Below are 14,782 nucleotides of genomic sequence, written 5' to 3'. Positions count from 1 at the left end.
ATGTAAACTTCTGACACACAGGCAAGCAGCAAGTAGATAAAAGCACACACACATGTATGTAGAAATACAGAAATAACACTGCTTATGAGACGTTGTGGACATGTGTGAAAGAGTGTGTGTGTGTGTGTGTGTGTGTGTGATAATAACAGCAAGAGTTACTTCCACAAAACTAAATATTAGATGTTCTGAAATATATGCTCCTCACACCATCATTGTTGCTATTAGTAAACCTTGTGCTTTAATTTTTTCTTATGGGGTTCAGCTCTACAGCGCAAAGGCAGGAAAGTTTTCAGACCCTTAACTCTGTACTTAGTTAAAGCACCTTTAGCAGCGATTACAGCCTCCAGTTGTCTTAGGTGTAATGCCACAAAAGCAACAGAACACGAGACAAACACCATTTTAACATTTTCTAAATCATTTGTACAGGTTTGGGTTTATTCACGTTGTATTTACAGCGACTTAAAATATGTTGCTCAGCCATGACCAATTGAAAGTTAGTGGTATTACAGGTATTGCAAACTGATTTGGTCTACTCTACAGTACAGTTTCTAATGTGACATAGTTCCTTCTTGTTATTTCGCTTAGCTGGTGTGGGTTTCAAAGTGTTAGCTGATGATACTGACCGTATGTCCTGAAAATATAGCAATTTTTTACATTTTTGGCATATAACCTGCCATCTGTAAACAATGTATTAACAATGTGAGGCCTGTGTTGTGTTCTTGAGAACAGGCGTCTCTGGGGAGTTGTTAAAATCTCGTTAAGCTCGTTAAGGTCATTAGGGTGCTGTTATCTCCGCCTTGATAAAGGAAAAGAATCTCTGGAACAACAATGGAGCACAGCCAAGGAAATCCAACATCCACACACACTCACACACACACTCACACACAGAGACAGAGAGAGAACTGCTACTGCTGCCAAGGTATTGTTCTATGCTGAGTACCTACAGGTGGCCTTCCTGTTACACACACACACACACACACACACACACACTTATGCATTACACATACAAAGTGCACAGATACACAAACTGGCACGCAGAGAATGAAAACACCACACTCTTCTTCCTCCTTCTTTCTAGCACACTAACACACTAGCACATGCACACACTTCCCTTCCTTGAGGTCAGATTTTCCACTGTTTTAACCTAAGCGTAATGTGCTGTCAGAATCTGGCCAAACTGTAACTGTTTCCACACTGCCTATACTGCTGCTATGATGTGTGTGTGTGTGTGTGTGTGTGTTATTAGTTATGTCCATCTGGCCATCTGGCAAACTGATCGTTCATCTGCAAAGCTAAGTGTCCATTGGTTCATAAAATACTAACATTAAAATACAGTGAGTGTGCTAGCTTAGCTTAACCACTTCTAGTGCTGTCCTGAATAAAGGCCAGTATTTCCAGTTCCCATCCAACACCCAGTTTATCTTACAGGCCAGTTTATCTTAGTCCTTCTTTAAAGTAGATCAGGTGAGCTACTGGTGGAACTGAACAAATCCATACAGTGACTGGAGTTCACAGAGACATCAGCCTGTGTTCATCAAACCTGTGTTTTTCTCCCCTTCTGACTTTGTGTTGCTTTGTGTTTATGCTAATGTTTTTAGAGTTCACTAATATAAAATAAGATAAAAAAAAAGATTTTGCACAGTACTGTATATAATACATATGGGAGTGATTATTAGTCTTTATTATGTTTACACATTGGAGAGAATGGGGCATAACCTAAAACAATATTTGAGCAATATTAGCAATTATTTGAGAGTTTGATATCAGTGATTTGACTAAAGTAGAGGAATACTGTATAACTAGAAAGGAAAGACAATTAACTACAAGACCTAAGCCCCCTTTGATTACCGGAAGCAGGACTAAAGAGAACAGAAAGTGTATGAAGTGTTGTGGTAGGGTGCGAAACCTTGGTGGTAGGGTCACTGGACACAGAAGGTAGAGATAGACATTTACATACAGTTTTAATGTATGCAACCTGTGGAGTCCAGCACCAACCGTTTACGAACAATTCAGCCGAAGCAGCCAGAGCACAAGCGTTACAACTTCCCCCAAGAGCAGGGTTGACTGTAACAGTCTGGTAAATCAATGCAAATGCTTGTGAGAGTGCATCTGGTCATCAGTGGTGAGTACCTACAAACAGTGGTACAAAACATAAATCTGCGACAGTACGTTGGGAGCCCAAGGCTCATCAATCCCTGAGGGTGGTGAAGGCTAGCCCATTTGAAAAGACCCAAAAGAAGTGCCACGGTGGCACAAGTCACCACTGAAATGTTTGAGAATGGTTACAGGAGGAATGTGTCACAACACACAGCTGTATATGGGGCTGCAGACCAGTCATGGCCCATGCTAACACCTGTCCACTGTCAAAATCATCTATTCTAGATACGTACAATAGATAGAGGTCACAACTGAACCTTGTACTTTTGCAGACTCCACCTTACAACTTACAGGACATAAAGGATGAGGTATATGCATGAACATGCCCAGAGAGTGTAAGAAAACAAACCCCAAACACACACACACACACTTCTAAAAATGGAATTAAGATCACAACTAAATGATTCCAAACATCATGTTTGGCATTAATCACTACACCCTTAATGTGCATTCCATCCCTCCCTCCCTCTCCCTCTCTCTCTCTCTCTCTCTCTCTCCCTCTCTCTCTCCCTCACTCACTCATTCTCCATTAGCAGTGTTTAAATTGGCTGAAACTCTAGGTACAAACATCTGCCCCTCTCTCCTCATCCCTCTCTCTCTCCTTCTATGTCTCCAGACAGTATCTCTCACTTAAATAACATTCCACTGTTCTCATGAGAAACAAAGATTTCGCTCTTATCACACATCACTTTCATCCAGCAGTATTTTGAATATTTCCCTCTAACAGGCCCAGCCGCAAGTTCACTAGTGAGCAGAGTCGTTAGATACTTTTGCATGAAAAGAACAAATTCTGCTTGGGGACACCGAACCAGTTTTCTGTGCCATAGAACCACATGTATACAGTGCTGTGAATAAGTGTTTGCCCCTGTCTGTACTCTCTGAAATTGTGCACATTTCAAACAATGATTGACTTAACATCTTAAACCAAACACATAAAAGCTGATAGAACAAAAGGCAACAGTCTGATTTCATGCATTTATTAGCATGTTTCACAAATTTGAACTCTAAGCTTAAATTTAAGTCTAAGTCCTGATCTAAACCCTATTAGAATGGTGTGGCAAGACTTGAAATGTGCAGTTCATGCTTGAAGGCCTTTAAATGTCAGTGAGCTGGAACAGTTCTCCAAAGAGGAGTGGGCCAAAAGTTCTCCACTGCTTTGTGAAACACTAAACAACTACAGAATGTAGTTTGCCTGCAGGTATTGCTGCTAAGGGTGGTGTAATCAGCACCCGGAAACCAAGGGGCAATCACAGCTAAACACCATTTAGCACATTTATTTACAGGTCAAACACACATGGGGGACTGGGGGTTAAATATCTTTTCTTAATACACATTGTTGTGTTCACACTGTTGTGTGTTTTGTTCCTCCAGGGTCTCTTTTATGCATTATTTAACAGCGCTGTATATGTTCAAGGTCTATTTCCTTCATATATTGTGTCATATTGTTGCTACCATTTCTCTACTTTTATATTTTATTATTTTATTTATTCAATATAGATCTTTAGGTGTAACTGGGAGCTTGAGATCACAATTTAGTGTGATGACTGTATCTTGTATCTTGTAGGTTTTTCTTTTATTACCTATATTTTGCAATAACAAAGATCTAAGTCAGACATTATTACTGGTTTGATTCTGAAGTTCAGGGCCATCTAAAAATAGCTAGATGAAAAACAGTTGTTTTTGATATTTTCTCTATGAGTCCACTTGTTGATGCTTCCCGAAATAAGCAATTGCTGATGCACTTACTATTATTAATACTACTACTGCTAATAAAAGTCTAATTTTGAGACGATCCGTGGCACTAAAGCGGAGCTGAAACTTAATCTGTAAAATAAAAAGGTGCAGCTGTAGTATAATGCCATCTGCAGTCCTTTGTGTATTTTTAACAAATATTTCATGCGCATTAATGGGTGTAGTAGTTTTTCAGCTGAGTGCTTGTTTTACAGTAGAGGACTGTGGGTAGTGTAGTTCAGTGCTCTTTGTAGTGGGATTTGGCACTGGGCGGCTGAACATGGGCCTGTCTGTCTTTACAAGGCTAGGGTTCTTCCATATAAGGGCCGTCTCTCCGCTCCATAGCCCACAGGAGAGCGCCCCGGACTGGGCAGGGCACACTGTCCCCGTCCCAAAGGGGCAGGGGCGAGAGCTGCTGCAGAGTGTATTGTGGAAAATGTGGAAAAAGTGCAGAGTTGGGTAAGAGCAGAAATCATTCTCAGACGTTTGAGAAGTAATGGCATGAAGGGTGATGGGGCAACGTTTGGGGGTTGCAGCACACATGCTAGCACACACACACATACACATACACACACACACACACATACACCCCTTTAGCTGGATTATGTAAGACTAATGTAACTGTCTTCTGTGGCTGTCTTCTGTACAGTTTTGTACTGAGATGATTATTTTTGCATTGTAGTGTAAACATACCTTTTGAACATTTTTCTGAGATGCAAAGATAACTTTAGCACATCTTTTTAAAGTTTAAACTTAGACTTTGCACACATTGTGCACTGTAAGGCTAATGTTTACAGGTTGTTGTTTTTTTTACAGTAAATAAAACTGTAAGTTTAACTTTTACTTTAAACTTACCCACCTTACTTTACCTTACCCACATTTTTGTTCTGTAAGGCTACAGGTTACACAAAATTTCTACTGCAACTCTTGCATTGCTCCTGTACTGCATCTTTTGCATTGCTCCTGCAATACTGCATATTAAATCATTACAGTCATAATACAAAATTTAACATATTATATATATGGTTTTATATGTATCTGAGAATAGCTTTGCTGAAATTCTTTATACTGTACACTTGTATATACAAAGACAACTCACTTGAATGTAATTCAGTTCTCTATGACCTCACATTTTCACAGCAAGCCTAAACGTTCATAAACACACACACACACGGTCACACACATACAGCAAACATTTAGACAATTTATTAAAGTTAAAGTAAGAAAGTACAGGTTGTCTTACCCTGCCAAGATACCTCATCCTTCTGTCTCTTGCTTTCCTCCCCTCTTTCTCTCACACTTTCTCTCTTTTTTAAGAATCCCTCGTTCCTGGAGTCCCTCAGTGTTATTCCTCAGAGCTTGTCTGACAGGCCGTCAGCTGCACGTCTTGGAGTATGTACGTGTGAGTGTGTGTGTGTGTGTGTGTGCAGGACTGCCTCTGCTCAAATGTAGTTCTTTGGAATTCTGTCCCAAACACACTCCAACACACACCGTCACACCCAATGACAAACTCTTTCTCCTTACTTGCTCAATTCCTTCATTTTACAATTCATTTTTCCATAACCTTCCGTTCCCTCTCGCCCTTGCTACCTTTCTCTCTCTCGCTTTAGCAAACACACCACCTATAGGCTCCTATACTCTGCAGACTTCAATTAAGTTGAAACATGCTCTTTCTATCCATCTCTCCTTTCTGTTCTCTTCTTTCTTCCCTCCCTCTCTCTCCCTCTCTCTGTCTCTCTCTCTCACTCGTTCGCTCTTTCTTCTAGCATGTTAACATAGCTGGAATGAGTCACTCTCCTAAAGAGAAACAAAAAAGCAAAAAGAAAACGTCAAACAGCAGAGGATCACTGGAACTAGTGAGAGTGGAGGAGGACATGGGTAAAATTAGAGCAGGGGAAAAAAATGAAAAACAGATTCCGGAAAAATCCACTAAGCGCAGAGGCCGACATCCCATCGCAACGGCTGTCTCCAAAAGCTCCAAACAAAAAAATCACATGACTCAGCCTGGGAGCATTTCTTTCCCTTTACTTTTTACCCCTCCCTCTCTCTCCCTCTACCTCGCCCTCTCCCTCTACCTCGCCTTCTAACTCTCTCCCTCTCTCTCCTTCACATGCTGGGACACATTGGGAGCCTATGAGGAACAGACCCACCGCAGGAGAAAAAAATAAAGATGAATGTGACTCTTTCTAGTGCTGGGTGGTGCTGATACATTTTCCAAATATATCACAGGATCACATAGAGCTGTAAGCATACCAGGAATGTCCCGATCCAACCCAGGGGCCAATTATGGATTGGACAGCTATATGCTTTCATAGTTATACCAACAAGTAATTTACCAGCAAAAGCTGTTCTTTCAAGATATTTGTTCACAAAACTGCCAAAATAACATCCATAAAAGTGGAAGGGCATAATTAACACCTAGTTAGATTCGACTGTGTATCAGTACTTGGAATCAGCAGATACTTGATGATTATGTATCTGTATTGGAAATAAAAAGTGGTATCTGTGCATCACAGTACAGTAATTAGTTTCAATATCACTATACATTTATTTTCAGGTTAAATGCAACTCTTCTGAGGGTTCTGAGGGTGAATGCATTTTAAAAGCCCCACCTCCTCCACAAATACCTAATAATAAGCATGAGTTCACACACTGAAAATGTGCACTGTTGCCTAGTTAGAGCAGGGGGTAAACTTGACCAGTTAGGGCAGGGGGGAAACTTCACTAGTTCGGGCAGGGTGTAAACTTGACAAGTTTGGGCAGGCGGTAAACTTGACTAGTTAGGGCAGGGGTAAGCTTGACTAGTTTGGGCAGGAGTAAGCTTGACTACTTTGGGCAGGGGTAAACTTGACTAGTTTGGGCAGGGGGTAAACTTGACTAGTTAGAGCAGGGGTGAACTTGACTAGTTTGGGCAGGGGTAAACTTGACTAGTTAGGGCAGGGGGTGAGCTTGAATAGTTAGGGCAGGGGATGAGCTTGAATAGTTAGAGCAGGGGATAAACCTGACTAGTTTGGGCAGGGGTAAACTTGACTAGTTAGGGCAGGGGGTGAGCTTGAATAGTTAGAGCAGGGGATAAACCTGACTAGTTTGGGCAGGGGTAAACTTGACTAGTTAGGGCAGGGGGTGAGCTTGAATAGTTAGAGCAGGGGATAAACCTGACTAGTTTGGGCAGGGGTAAACTTGACTAGTTAAGGCAGGGGGTGAGCTTGAATAGTTAGAGCAGGGGATAAACCTGGCTAGTTAGGGCAGGAGGTAAACTTGACAAGTTTGGGCAGGCGGTAAACTTGACTAGTTAGGGCAGGGGTAAGCTTGACTAGTTAGGGCAGGGGTAAACTTGACTAGTTTGGGCAGGGGGTAAACTTGACTAGTTAGAGCAGGGGTGAACCTGACTAGTTAGGGCAGGGGTAAACTTGACTAGATTGGGCAGGGGGTAAACCTGACTAGTTTGGGCAGGGGGTAAACTTGACTAGTTAGAGCAGAGGGTAAACCTGTTTAGTATGGGCAGAGGGTAAAATTGACAAGTTAGAGCAGGGGGTAAACTTGACCAGTTTGGGCAGGGGGTAAACTTGACTAGTTTGGGCAGGGGGTAAACCTGACTAGTTTGGGCAGGGGGTAAACTTGACTAGTTAGAGCAGAGGGTAAACCTGTTTAGTATGGGCAGAGGGTAAAATTGACTAGTTAGGGCAGGGGGTAAACCTGACTAGTTTGGACAGGGGGTAAGCTTGACTAGTTAGACCAATGGGTCTGGGTGAATGTGTCTAGTTGAAACAGTGCTCTGATATGCAGGGTATTTGCATACCAAAGCACTTCCACGATATGGTGTAAATACAGCTGTATCACTATTCATCATCGGTTATATGTATGAAGACTGTGGCAGCTGCTTAATTAAAACAATGCGTCTTCCACAGATAGTAGGTTCCACACACACAAGCACACACACACACACATTCGCAAAGGCAGTATAAATTATGCACTGAGGTGGACGTTGATGATTGACAGAGTAACCATGGAGATCAGCAACAAACACACACACACACACATCCACAAACTTTCTCACACACATGGCTATTACATAATCAGTCTTATGATAAACATATGACGAGGAAAATACACAACCTCAAATACAAACCCAGCACTGTTCTTCTTACACACACACATGATTTTGTGTTTTTATGCCTTTTAAGGACAACAGGTCATCCTCAAGTACTGCATACTGAATGAGTAATAATGTATGTGTAATAATAATACATCCTCTATGCAATAGTACTAATAACATATATGGCATATTTTTTTTACATATGTCTACTTATACATATGTTCATGTGTGTGTGTGTTAGGTATGTATGTGTTATATGCATACACACACCCTCTGTGTGTATCAGGTTGGAGGCTTGGCTCGGCCCTACAGTTTCATCTTTGCTCAGTCTCGCCAAGTTCAGTTACGCTCTGTTTCAACATCTTATCTCTTCCAAGTCAGTCTCACACACACACATTTTAGTGCGCTGATGTGTGTTCTTCCGTCGACCACCTGTGTTTTTGATCGCACAGAACCCATCTGCTACTCCATGTTTTAGCCAATAAACTCGAGCTGGACAACTCTATCTTTCTTCATCTTACTCTCCCACAACACATACGCCATTCTTCCCTCTGCCTTCGTCTCCTCACTGCTAAATTACTTCAGGGCCGCTGCTCACATAAACACGAACACAAAAACACACACAGTTGTCCCAAATAAGCGTGTGCTTAAGGGAAAAGAACAGGCAAAGTTCACTTTGATCAAGCCCACTTGAGAAAGAAATGACCCAGTCCCTGGACATTCACCACTGCCCAGATTCAGGAGTCCAGACAGTCCTTGCAGGAAATATTTCAGCAAAAAGTCAAATTTACACAATTTCCTCAAGTGAAGTCTATAAGCCAAACCATTTTGGGTATCTGAATTTTGCTTTTTTAGCTTGGAACGAGAGATGCTAACATTGCAAAAAATACTGCACATAGACTGTCACCACATTCTGATATCCTTTTGTTTTGTCAGACACATCCATGTGGTTTAGAGGACAGTATTGCACATTACAATTTACCACACAATACATTTATCTAACTATAAACTAGAGTGACCTCGTGTCCTCTTTTAGGTAAGTAAAAATGTGTCCGGCTAGGATTAAATGGTCATCTAAATGGTGTCAAATGTTTGGGATTGCTCACTGATTTGAGTCCCACCTTCTTGTCATCACCATGATAGGTTTATATGTATCTGCATCTAAATCAACCACTGGTGAAACCGTTTCCCATAAAAAAGTAAATAAACACAAAGTAGTTCTAGAAATAATGCAGTGGTCTTGTCTCGGTGGAACCCAGTGGACCATATTTTTTAATTAAATTAATTAAATTATTTTATTAAATATTTTTAATTTTATCATTATTTCCTAAAAATAAAAAAATGTTTTGTACACTGTGGTAAAAGTAAAGGTTTTGGTCAGAATTATTTACTTAATATATATGAGTTTATATGAGTTTAAATCAAGAGTTAAACTATTTTGGCCATATAGAGGCATAACAGCCTAAATACAGTGAACACCTATGTGTCCCTTTTCATTGAAAACCAAAATTTGGCCCTCGATATGAACACAACAACAAACTACTCCAGTTCTAGTTTCCGCCTAAATGTTTAAATAAGGTCTCCCCCTCCCTATTACTGATTTTTAATAAAATTTGAATGCCTCTTCAGTCAAATTCTTTAAGATTCACCCATGTTAGCCTAGCACCTCTTATTGCAAACAAATGAAACACATTTCAGATATCAATTTACACAATAATAATACAGAAATAATACATACAGTCCAGCCCATTCCGTTCCATTATACTCTACTCACCCACTACATCCAAGCTCTATCAGGTAGGCACCTCCCTTCCTATGCCGCTGTGATCTGATTATCAATAATTTCAACCAATCATTACACATTTAACTGCACAAAAATGACAAGATCCTAACAACACCTACCAATTAGGATTTTGTCTTGACTCATCAAACATGTCTTGGCTGACTCAGTCTGGGGCAAGTGATAAATCTTTTTTTTTTTTTTTCACCAGGCTATTGAAATGTACTTTAAGTACTCATCCTTGACTACTGTGTGTGTGTGTGTGTGTGTGTGTGTGTGTGTGTACGAAAAGGACAAAAACACTCAAACACACTTCACTAATTGCTAAAGCCCCAATCAGGAACATAAATAAGTCTCTCAATGATTGTAAAACAACAATTGATGTTGCGAGACCACACCTGAGACGGCCTTGTGGATGATTCCTGACACTGCAGTTCCAGATTGGGGTTTTAAAGCAATAGATCAGAAAAAAACACTTTAATGGCAAAGAGAATATCAGCATGCATAGATGCCTACCAACCATCTCCGTCGCCATGGCGATGCTTAAAGGAAATCGAAAGTTAGAAGCTTTAGATGCATCATTTTATTAGGAGAGAGAGACAGATCCAGACAGATGTATTGTAGCATCTTGTCATGTCCATGAGAAAGTTATTTAGTAAGGCACAATATTGACTCATTATTATGTTAAACTTTAATTATACACTATATGGACAAAAGTATTGGGACACCTGCTCATTCACTGTTTTATCCTCCTTTTGTTGGAATAACTGTCTCTACTGTTTAAGGCTTTCTGCTAGATTTTGGAGCATTGCAATGAGGATTTGATTGCATTCAGCAACAAAAGCGTTTGATTGATCATCACCTCACCCAATCCACAACTCCCAAACTCATCCCAAAAGTACTTCATGGAGCACCATCATTCCAGAGAACACAGTTCCACTGCTCAATGCTGGGGGCTTTATACCCCTTCTAGCCCACACCTGGCATTAGACATGATGCCAATAGGTTCATGTTTATCTGCTCCAGAGAGTCCTATTCTATTGGTAGTACTTCTCTACAGGGACTAGACAAACAGTGTGTGTGTGTGTGTATGTGTGCATTTGCACATCTGTGTCAGCAATTGGTGCAGCTTAAAAGAGCTGAATGCATTCATTAGATGGAGTGTCCACAAACATTTGGACATACAGTGTACATCTACTTGTGTTTATATTAGTACTGTATTGGCAATACAGAGAGAGAGAGTGTGTGTGAGCATTTAATACTGTTTTGACTGTACACACACCCCATGTGCACCAGCATTCACTCAGACACATACACACCAGCACTGCCAACTTTGGTAAGTGGAGTAAGGTGTCCACCCACTCCAAAATTCTCATTGAAAAGTCATGAGGCCTTAAGGCGTTGTGCATGGGACATCTTTGCTGGACACTGAAAATACTAAATTCATTTATAGTCCTAAAAAAAGACAGTTTTGATGGTCACTCAGATAACTTACCCAATTAACTGGGTCATAAATGTAAACAGGACAGGACAAATTTGTTAATGGACCTGTTTAAGTCAGGAAAGGCTGGCCCAAAACAAAACATCAAGTAGATGCTCACAAGGACAGGCTTAGGTTTGGTTTTAGAAGGGGGATATATATAAGCTGTGCTAACATTAAGTTAGCTTAATGTTAAATATTCACTTTCTGCATTAGGGTGCTCACTTTCTGCATCATGTTTTTTTAAATGCTCATGTATGTACTGTAGCCTATAGCAGCAATTAGCATGAATATTAAGTAGCTAATTTTGGCTCATTAACTGTAGGAGCTAGTTCACTATTTAGAGCAACAAAATCCCAGTTCTGTACAGGAAGAGCTAGCAGATGGCAGTCAATCGAAGCAGCCGACTTTACTCTTAGTCTGATCATGTATAAGTACGGGACAGAAATTTGTTTACATTTTCTGCTGGACAGTTTTAAATTTCAAATATTACCAAGTATCTTGACTTCTAGTTATTTGGGGGAATGTCCTCGGCAGGTCCTGAGAAACTATGCATATGCATGCAAACAGAAGTGCTGCTCCTTTAACGCTAATCACTCAGATTAGGGTGGGGTTCCCTTTCAGAATCTCTCGGATGGCTCCGGCATTCTGTGACCTGAGCCAGGAAGCTCCAGTACACACATCCGGAGAGCTCCTAGCACTTCCAAACACACACACACACACACACACACACACACACACACACACACACACAATGTTCTAAAGCAGCTCACAAACACCATTAGCCCAAACATGTCACAGCCAGTGAGCCAGCAAAAGATCCAAAAATAGCCCAAAGCCCAAAACAATATCTGTGTAATATTCGGCAGTGATTTCATTGGCAATTGTCTTCTGTTGTTTTTATATTAATGGTTTTGCAAAGTAAAGAATAATGGATGGCATTGACAGGGTTTGGAGTGAAATGGTTCACTATAGAGAAACGTAGCCAATCAAATCTCTTCACAGTGGTGATCACAGGAACCAGGACCTTCATTTCCTATCCAAAATTACCTTCTTCTAGTTCAATAATTAATCTCAAACCTAGAGAAATATAATGTCTCTGGTATCAGGCAGCATATTCATAACCATTTCATGTTATAACTTATAAACTAAAGATTTTAGAGACGGTAAACTCTACGTCTCAGACATGTGGCTCCATTCAGCAGCACTCTGATCAATTCTGACTATTCTGTATGTTTCTCTAGAACGGAGCGTTCTTCACCAAACCACTCTGAAGGACTCTGTCCATGTCTTCATTTTTTAAATTGCTGTAACCTTTAAACTATTTTTTGTAATCCGGCAAAACTGTCCACATAGTTTCCACTGAACAAAATGTGTGAATGTGAGAAACTCAGCTGGTCCACTAGCGCTTTTTTGGTTTATGAATGTGTAACTGCTCTCCACCCTTTCTCCCAGCGGGGTCATTACAGCGGGAGCACAATGGAGGGTCTTTTAGAGAGAGAGAGAGAGAGAGAGAGAGAAATCTTAAAAACACAGACAGGTTTATATTCCTGTCTCTGTTGGGTGTTTCCATGTCCGTCTAAATGACATCGCTGCTGCTGTGCTACATCTAACCCAACCTTAGCCTTAACCTCAGGAACTCAGGCCAGCTTTAACAGCTTAGCAGTTTTGTCAACCCATCTAAATGTTACATTTCCTTTGGTCTACATATATCGGTCATATGGCTGCTGCATTTTTAACAAAATAGAGAACATGTCATTTTCATGCAAAATATAACTACACAAACTTCAATCCAGACAGAATGTGATCGCTAAATGTCCTCACAATGTCAAAACAGAGGCAATGACTTTGCATGTCCTCAAAAAGAGCTGGACACACACACACACACACACACACACCTGGGCAGTCTTCTTTTGGCGCAGGACCTCTAGTGAGGTAATAACAGCTGCATTACTGTTTCAGCCTCCACCACTTTCTCCAGCTGTTTAGCTCTTTAGCTCTAAGCCTGTAACCCGACCTGCTGTAATTAGCTACTCTAACAAATGCTTAGCACTGCGACGGTCTCTCAAATGGCTCACTATTCACTACATAGTGCACTTCACAAGTCATTAATTAAGGGCATTTGTTCATTTGGGATTCAGCCTTAACTACCGCTAGTATTAATACCAAGAGATGAGGCCAAACGGATCAGCAAACTGTTAGCTAGCTAAATTGCTGACACACGACAACAGCAGACACATGTAGGTTAGTTAGGTTGAATAAATGATCAATAATAACTATATGTTGTACAAATGACAACAGCGTTGTGTATATTTATGAGGAAAGTAGCTAGCTAACATATTTCTCCAGTAATATCTTATATTGAGCTACTCAATTTATTTCTGAGGTAAAGTTTCATACAAGTTTCCGTTGGAATGAAAAATCTGATTGATAAAACCAACTTTATTTTACCAGCCTTATAAAGACAACGGCACGCTGGCTCTGCTCCTGGACTGCTTTGCTGTTGCTCACCCCTCTCAGTTTAGAGCTTTAGGCAAAAAGAAGTCCCTGAAAGAGAAGGACGGAGTCTAACACACCCCAGTGCTGGAAGGTGCAGGACGGACTAAGCAGGTCCACTGCTCTGTGCGTTCACTCGGTTTTGAGACCTAATACTTCAGTCACGGTTTAGCTGAGGTGATTTTATTGAGCCCGGTTTTAGGTTACTCTGCCTTTACTGCACCTCTGTCAGCGAATAGAGTCCCGGGTCCGAAAAAAAGAACCAGATCCCGATTAATATTCAAAACACAGCGAATCTATTTCAGGCTGTGAGACACACTTACCTGAAAGTCCTGCCGCGGTTTCAGGTGTTGTCCTGCTCTTTCACTCGAGCACCTGCACGACCTTCGCCCACGTGCGTCCCGTTGACGGTCCGCTTCGCTTCAGTGGCGTCCTGCACGAGCATCACGTTACCCGAGCTGGACAGGCGTTACTACTGTCTTTTTTCCCCACCTGGATTCTGACAGTCCCCGCCTCCTGCTCTATGATTGGTCGGTAGTAGTAGGCTGTGCGCGAGAGAATTTAAAATGAACGTTGCCGGGTTATTGAGGGTTATTTATTTATGTGTTTTATTTTACGCCTATATTAAGACCCGCCCATATTCCATTAAGACCTGCCTATATTCCATTAAGACCTGCCTATATTCTATTAAGACCCGCCCATATTCCATTAAGACCTGCCTATATTCCATTAAGACCTGCCTATATTCAATTAAGACCCGCCCATATTCCATTAAGACCTGCCTATATTTAATTAAGACCTGCCCATATGCCATTAAGACCCGCCTATATTCCATTAAGACCTGCCTATATTCTATTAAGACCCGCCCATATTCCATTAAGACCTGCCTATATTCCATTAAGACCTGCCTATATTCAATTAAGACCCGCCCATATTCCATTAAGACCTGCCTATATTCCATTAAGACCTGCCTATATTCAATTAAGACCCGCCCATATTCCATTAAGGCCTGCCTATATTCCATTAAGACCTGCCTATATTC

At 41.0% G+C, this 14,782-nt stretch overlaps 1 protein-coding gene across 2 annotated transcripts in view; it reads right to left on the bottom strand.

The window, feature by feature from the left end:
• The window catches only part of myo1ca (myosin Ic, paralog a), a 39,007-nt gene extending 24,818 nt beyond the window's left edge, over positions 1 to 14,189 (bottom strand). Inside the window, exon 1 of one of the 2 annotated variants that reach the window (XM_072675465.1) lies at positions 14,064 to 14,189. Coding sequence is in view for 1 of the 2 variants with exons in the window: in XM_072675454.1 (XP_072531555.1) it covers positions 5,132 to 5,149 (18 nt within the window). In the remaining variant the exon portion in view is untranslated. Of the gene's footprint in view, positions 1 to 5,131; positions 5,874 to 14,063 lie in introns of those variants that run through there. The other variant, XM_072675454.1, reaches the window with a different exon arrangement.
• Positions 14,190 to 14,782: the final 593 nt, after the last annotated feature.

The sequence above is a fragment of the Salminus brasiliensis genome, chromosome 1, assembly GCF_030463535.1.
Source record: "Salminus brasiliensis chromosome 1, fSalBra1.hap2, whole genome shotgun sequence".
Taxonomy (NCBI): Eukaryota; Metazoa; Chordata; class Actinopteri; order Characiformes; family Bryconidae; genus Salminus; species Salminus brasiliensis.
The sequence above is the reverse complement of the archived record's forward strand: the minus strand, read 5'-3'. Positions and strand labels throughout refer to the sequence as shown.